General features: G+C 42.8%; 1 protein-coding gene across 1 annotated transcript; it reads right to left on the bottom strand.

Annotated features, from left to right (window-relative positions):
- Nucleotides 1–927: 927 nt before the first annotated feature.
- LOC143528422 (basigin-like) lies at nt 928–6496 on the bottom strand (the record flags this gene model as incomplete). Its single annotated transcript, XM_077024132.1, has 9 exons — nt 928–2231; nt 2346–2419; nt 2536–2560; nt 3845–4118; nt 4267–4400; nt 4564–4652; nt 5024–5189; nt 5945–5985; nt 6117–6496. Coding segments are annotated over 8 exons (1170 nt in total), but the record flags the coding sequence as incomplete, so codon positions are not given.
- Between the last annotated feature and the right edge of the window lie 492 nt (nt 6497–6988).

Genomic DNA, 6988 nt, shown 5'->3' with positions numbered 1-6988 from the left:
CAGAAGCAAAAGGAAAATGAAGAAAATCAGGTGTCACTGAGATGTTTCCCCTCTCGTAACCTAAGGCTGGCCTACAATCCACATTCTAACCCATTTCTAACGCCCTCCCTTATGCACACAGAAAACGACTGCACTTTTGTGCAGATGAACACAAGACCCATTTAACTCTTAGTGTAGGGGGTAAATGTTACCACCCCCACCCCTGGATTAGAGTGCAGCAGCTTAACCCAAATACAGGATCCCACTTCACCCTGGACAGTCCATCCCTACTGGAAACTAATCTACTCTATGAAGAACGTGGCAACAGAATTACACCAACATGTTCCGTTTCAGCAGTTACAGGTACGTACCTGTACCACAGATCTACATCTATGAACTTAAATGGTGCCGCTGTATTCAGGATGAGGGCACCATCTCGCCAGATTTAGGACAGTTGTTCTGGCCATTTGGGTTCCTGCTGCTGGCTCTCTGCTTTCCTGTTTAACTTGTACGAGGTCGCAGTCTTTTCCTGTGGGTGTGGCAGAGTCTAACAAGTGGGCTAACATGTTAAATGTAGGTTGGAGAAAAACCTTTAAATAAACTGCATGAGGGCAACATGTTCTGGTATGTAAATGAGTGTTAAAGTAATTGCAAATGAACATAAGGGCAGGGGATTCTACCCAGGAGGGGAAAAAAAAAGTCCATCATGGTTTGGAATTTACCCACACATTTCCCATCAACTTAATCAGTAAACGCTTCAACACCAAACTACACCATTTATTACTTTGTCCTTGTAGCAAGTTGTTAGAAATGAAGGCTGTCAGGGGTAACACCAGTATTACAGGCAGAACGTGATCAGTGTTACCCATCTGACCAGCACACCAACCCCATACATAGTCAACCCAGCTACAATGTCTTAAAAACCAAACAACTGACAGCAAGCCAACCTGATGTTAAAACCAATCAAATAACTTTATTCAGAGTGTGCAAGTCAGTAGGTAACAGTGTTTGATTTCATGTTTATAAGGAAAATAATTTATACAATTCTAACAAGGTTTAATGTAACATGCCTCTTTAATAAATGGCACACACCGTCACTATGCTAAACAGCGTCATGTAAAGTATGGCTTCTGAAAGGTTACTATGCAAAACAAACCTCCACTATACATCACCTTTACTTAATTTGAGTCTAACATTCAGGCAATTTTGATTGTGTCCAAGTAGCAAATGGCACAAACGTCTCATACTTGGTCCTCTTAAATAGCCTTTCATCAACTGTATTTGTAAATTCTAAAACAGCCAATATTACTCCCTACTTAAAAGCATTTCACCAGAACAGCCACATGAACAAATCACTTGATCTAAGCCTAGTCTTAGACAAAACCTTAGTCTAGGACAAGACTGTGCCCAAAAATTAGACAAAAACGGTAAGCATAACAAAATTGGCATTTTAAAATCTTAATTTAAAGAGTGCAATTTAATTGGCCGCAAAATGACATGTGCTTGAGTGTGCGTGCTGCATTAATAATTAAATTTTTCTACAACTAAAATGAAGCATAGCGACGAAGATTAACATTAAGGCTTACAGAAATAAACTGCCAAAGTGAACAAGTAAACTAATGTCATTAGGAGTCAGACTACCGAGGAGGAATATAATCATTCATCTGAATAGATTGCTGCAGCAGATGCACACATTGAGAATACTGAGAAATGGAGCTTCAGCCAATCGCATGCAGTCACACAGTGAACAGATTATACAGGCTTTTGAATATTTTAGAATAGATTTACTTACTCCAGCTTGGGAACAAAGTTGTTGGTAAACACTGTTCAAACTGCCTTCGCTAAAATGTGTGAGGTGAAGCATCATCCTCACTAAAGCTCAGTGGTTCCAGACTAGAAACCGGGCAATAAAACTGACCGTTACAGTTTAGTAGCCAGGCTGGAGTAACGGGGGGGCCGTGGAGGAAGCAAAAACCAGAAGCACCAATTGTTCATTCCCACATAATAATGGTTTCACTAAAACACTTCTACATCAATAACACAATCATGCACCCCCAACCAAAACCCACTTTTTAAAACATTTTTGCTGGCAGCACAATGCAGAGGGGAACATTTGGAGAAGACCAATTAATACTTCAAGACACTTACACTCGAGCAAAAAAGTTATTCAGAAATTGCAGGTGCACTAAATAACGTGCTAGACGGCAACGCTGCGCTTTTTCTTGGATCTTGATCAGTAGTCATCAGGATGCCTAAAGGTGGAGTTCAAAAGAAAATCACAAGTCAGGAAACGTTTTGATGAACTGGAACACGAGAGAAGAGAGGCCTTCTGAGAACAGAGTGCGCTTTTCTCTTTGAAGACTCACCCGTTCCCCTCCCTTAGTTGGAGTTCCTTTGTCGCACGTTCTTGTCTTTGTGGTTTGTAGCTGCATTGCTCTTCCTGAAAGACATCAGTAGTTTGGATTTCACTCAAACCCACCAACATGCCTGCTGCACGATTCTAGAACAAACTACTCAAGACCACAACATGGCAATAATGTGAAATTAATCACTTACAGTGGTGCAGATCCTGAGTCATCATCTAGAAATCAGAAAACGTATCAAAAACATGGAAAATAACATTAATTTTGTAGGTTTGGAAGAATTCTTATTTCACTTCAAAAGCCAAGTTAAAGTACATGAGTATATCATCTGACCAAGCTCTGCATAAAAGCATTTGGTAATCACTTGAAAAATTTATACAAGGTGTATTTAACACCACCATGGCTAAACTCGATCGCTTCTTCAAGAAATGACCACCAACCAAGTAGAATAACTACACCCATCAGGACTCTTGAGGCATAATCTAAACACTCAATAACGGTCCATGCAAAAATAATGCTGTTAGATTACCATGCGACATGTTCGATCACATATGAAAGTTTTACCCAGTGTAAGTTTTCCATGCAGCGAATATATCAAAAATACACCCTCATATTCACACAAGTGGCCCACGTGAGACCTGAAGAGGGTGCTCCTGCGTGGCTGACCCCCCCCCCCCCCCCCCCGTCCTCCCAGTTCCCGTCCCCCACCCGCCTGTCTTGCATTCTGTCCCTGAACGGTGTGAAGGACTTCACTGTCCATCTGAGCTGCAGTACATCATGCAATGACGATATGATGCAGAGAGCATGCAAAATGGGGCCACTAAACATCCCAAATACACTCAAATATCTTGGTTATTTGACCACATATCTGGACTGGCTTCAATAAACAAAAAATTATAGAAAAATAAAATGGAAAAAAAAAAAAAAAAAAAAAACCAAATCTGGCCTGGCTCAGGTCAGACTTAAATCAACCTTTTCACTGGCCATGTAGCAAATCACAAATCAGTATCCACCCCCCACTTCTATTTTTATTGGTGGAAACAGTGCCCCCCCCCCCCCCCCCCCCCCCCCGGACCAGTGAAAGAGCTGTTCATTTTTCAACGTGTTTGGGAGCGGCTAACTCGATGCAAGAAGCGTGTGTCAACGCCAAAGGTTTGCTCCATGTTCCTAGCCTGAGTAAAACCACTCCAACCCAACATGCAGTTTTGAGCACTTACCACAACGTAAACGCAGCAGCGACCAGAGGAGTAAACAACATAAATAATAAAAAACAGACCTGACTAAGGCACTACAAACAAGAATGCAAATACTGTAAAATAATCAAATTAAAATAATAGAAAAAAAAGAAAATGTATATTAAAAGAAAATCCTTAAAATTGTCCTTAAAAGAAGGTGAAAATAATATATATATATATTTAAAAAATAAATATAAAAAACTGACCGTGTGTACATTGAGTGTGTTGCAAACAAACACTGCTGGATGAACTGGCCTCGGCACTTACCGTCGTTAACCTCATCGGGCTTTCTCCTCTTCTCATAGATGAAGATGATGGTGACGAGGATGATGACCTCGGCCACGATGCCGAGGAAGGGCCACAGGGCGGCCAGGCGGCTGCGAACGCGGAGGTGGATCTTGTCGGCGTGCCTTCCCAGCTCATTCTCCCCTGCGCACTCGTAATCGCCCATGTCGGCGTTGATGTCCAGGTTCTCGATGTACAGCGTGGAACTGTTGTCCGTGCTCCTGATCATGTAGTTCTTAGTGCCATTAACGATGGCCTGTTGGCGATTAAGACATTTATTGGTCACCTGTTCCTTTAAAATGTTGGCGATGACCATCTGTAACGGTGCTAAATGTGCAAGAACAAAGCGATTCTTTCATAGCGACGTGCAGCTACTCTGTGAACGGTGCATATTGTACCCGTACCGTCTTGACGTCACCAAGCTTGTACCATTTCCAGTCGGTTGGTAATGGGTAGCTGTGGCTTACACACACCAGCGAGGCCTTGTCGTTCTCGTTACTGTTCTCAGAATGCTTGTAGGCAGAAACATGAGGCGCCACTGAGGAGAACAGAACGCATTACTGAATGGTTATGGTGGTTTCTTGTAGTAAGCACTTATTTAATACTCAATATTTAACGTTTCCTGATTAGCAATAAAGCCCATGCTGCTCTGCACAAGACAGACAGCAGAAACAAGGTTGAATGTTACTCTTCACTCTTACTCTTCACTTCAATGTTCTCTTCGACTTCTGGGTTAGTCATGAACACACAGGTGTACAATCCAGCAGAGTGGGAATCAATCTTGGGAATGCTGGGGAGAGGGGAAAAGAAGAAGTGAGGACTACAAATCCCATGATGCCCTGCTCCAAGAGCAGAGTCACCCCGTCATGGCCTAGAACATCAACACATTTAGATTAATTCAAAACACACGTTTTCTCAGGTGGAGGGCCGGGGCATAAACAAACAGCTTCCAGCTGGAACAATACTGACAGATTGCATGATCGTATGATCTCCAACGGGGAATTTAGGTGAGAGGGTGGGGCGGGTGAGGCGCTTAGCCCTGCCAGTCACCCTCACTAGGCCTACAGGCAAAACGGCACATCAGTGCACTGCCTCCCTCGCAGCAGTGTGTGTGTGTGTGTGTGTGTGTGTGTGTGTGAGGTGGTTTGGAGTGAGACGTACTGGTAACTGGTGTAGTCAGAAATGGCGTCTGATTTGGATTTTTCGAGCAGCTTTCCGTTTCTGCTCCAGTAACTGCCCTTAACTGGAGGGACACCGGTAAGGTTGCAGCTAAGCAAAGCAGAGGTCTGGTTGATGACCGACGATGGGTCTGCCTGAATCTTAGCCACTGTAGGATGGACAACAACAACAATTACACACTAGTCTGTGGTTATATGGGACATCTGACTTGCTAGTGGGAATACGATTTGGTCAGTCAACAAAAAACACACCTCTTGCACCTTTTCATGCACAAAATCATCTATATATACATTTATATCTATTACATTTTATTTTTAGTTTGATTGTTTCTCCACTTTATTTAATAAGATAACCATCCATTAGTTTGGCTTCAGCCCTTCAAAACCAACCAGTCAAAGAAACATAAAACCCTTATACTCTCACTCAAATACAGACTTAATATTTCACATAAGAAAAAACAAAACCCACCACCACACTGTACCATTATCTGGGACGTCAGCCAAGCAGTGTTTGATAAAAACACAGCTAATAGCCAAATTGCAGAAGCCACAGTGCAGTTGTTATTTACAGGATTATTACAGTTCAAAGGGATTGCAAGCAGAGACGAGAGACAAAATGGGGAAAGACGTCCATGCACAAACAGCGCAGCACAGTCCAGTACAGGAGGAGCATTGACTCAAGGAATGTCCACCTAATGTCATCAGACTCCCATTTCAGAAACACGAGTCAGTTAATACTGAGCAAAAACACTAGCAGACAATGTTACCACATTGTCTTAACATCAGCAGACTAGATTCATTATTTTTAAAGGACGTCACATACTGATGTTGGAAACTAAACGCTGAAAACAATAGCAAAAATAAAAGTCAAGACTTGGCAAGAGGGATCGGTTTGAGGGCTCACACACAGCTAGAGGAGAAGGACTGTGGACTATGTTTGTCCGCCTGTGCAAATAAGGACCAGACGGGATTGGGAGAGCATAGACAGTGTGTGGATCTAAGTGGATCTAAGTGGATCTAAGGGGTCTGGATCCTCTAACAAAAAGGACAGCGCTGGCCTCTTTTCTACATTTCACCACTCACGTTCGAACACAATTACGTTCGCTTGCGAGCGGATCCACTTGACTCTGGGCGGCGTCCTCAGGTTATTGCGGTCGGGGTCGTTGGAGGCGCGGCACTCGTAAACGCCCGTGTCGTTGAGCGTGAGGTTGTGGAGCACAAGGCTGCTGGCGGCATGGTGGACGTACGTGGTGTTGATGTGGACGCGCTCCTCCCGCGCCCCGTCATAGAGCTGGGACGCCATCTCAACCAGCTCCTCGCCCTCTACAAACCACCACTGCACCTCGGGAATGGGGTGACCTATGACCTCGCAGTGCAACTCCGCACTGCCATCCACCATTTTCATCTGAGACATGGGGGACTTTATGAAGCTAGCTGAACAAGTGTCCGCAAAGGATTAGAGACCGGGCATTTGGTTTGTTTTAGGATTTAAAAAAAAAACAAAAAAAAAAACAGCATTTGTTGAGATGATATGAAAAAGGTAGTGGCAAGAAGAAAAGAATGGAAGAAAGAAGAAATAAGAATGTTAGAATGGAGAAATAAATACAAGATGCAACTTAAATCCATTATTAAAGAAAAGCAGAATCTTGTGCTGAAGTCACGAGAGCAGCATATGCATGCAGTTAACCCTAGACAACAAAGCAAATGTATTGATCAAGATTTAGCTAAACATGCCTTGGACGGATGAGAAAAATGTGTGACCAAAGTAAATTACTAATTTCAAATGTAATGTAACATAGTATTTGTAATAACACCCTGAAGTAGTAGTCAAGTTTATTTTATTTTAGACTCGTGTAACTGTAGAGGTTAAAATAAATTTGAGAATGATCTTTCATCTGTGCTCAAGAGGTGAGGTCAAGCTAACCCCCACAGAGAAAGTACAATGGAT

Source organism: Brachyhypopomus gauderio, chromosome 12, assembly GCF_052324685.1.
Source record: "Brachyhypopomus gauderio isolate BG-103 chromosome 12, BGAUD_0.2, whole genome shotgun sequence".
Classification (NCBI taxonomy): domain Eukaryota; kingdom Metazoa; phylum Chordata; class Actinopteri; order Gymnotiformes; family Hypopomidae; genus Brachyhypopomus; species Brachyhypopomus gauderio.
This window is presented reverse-complemented; position numbering and strand designations above follow the sequence as displayed.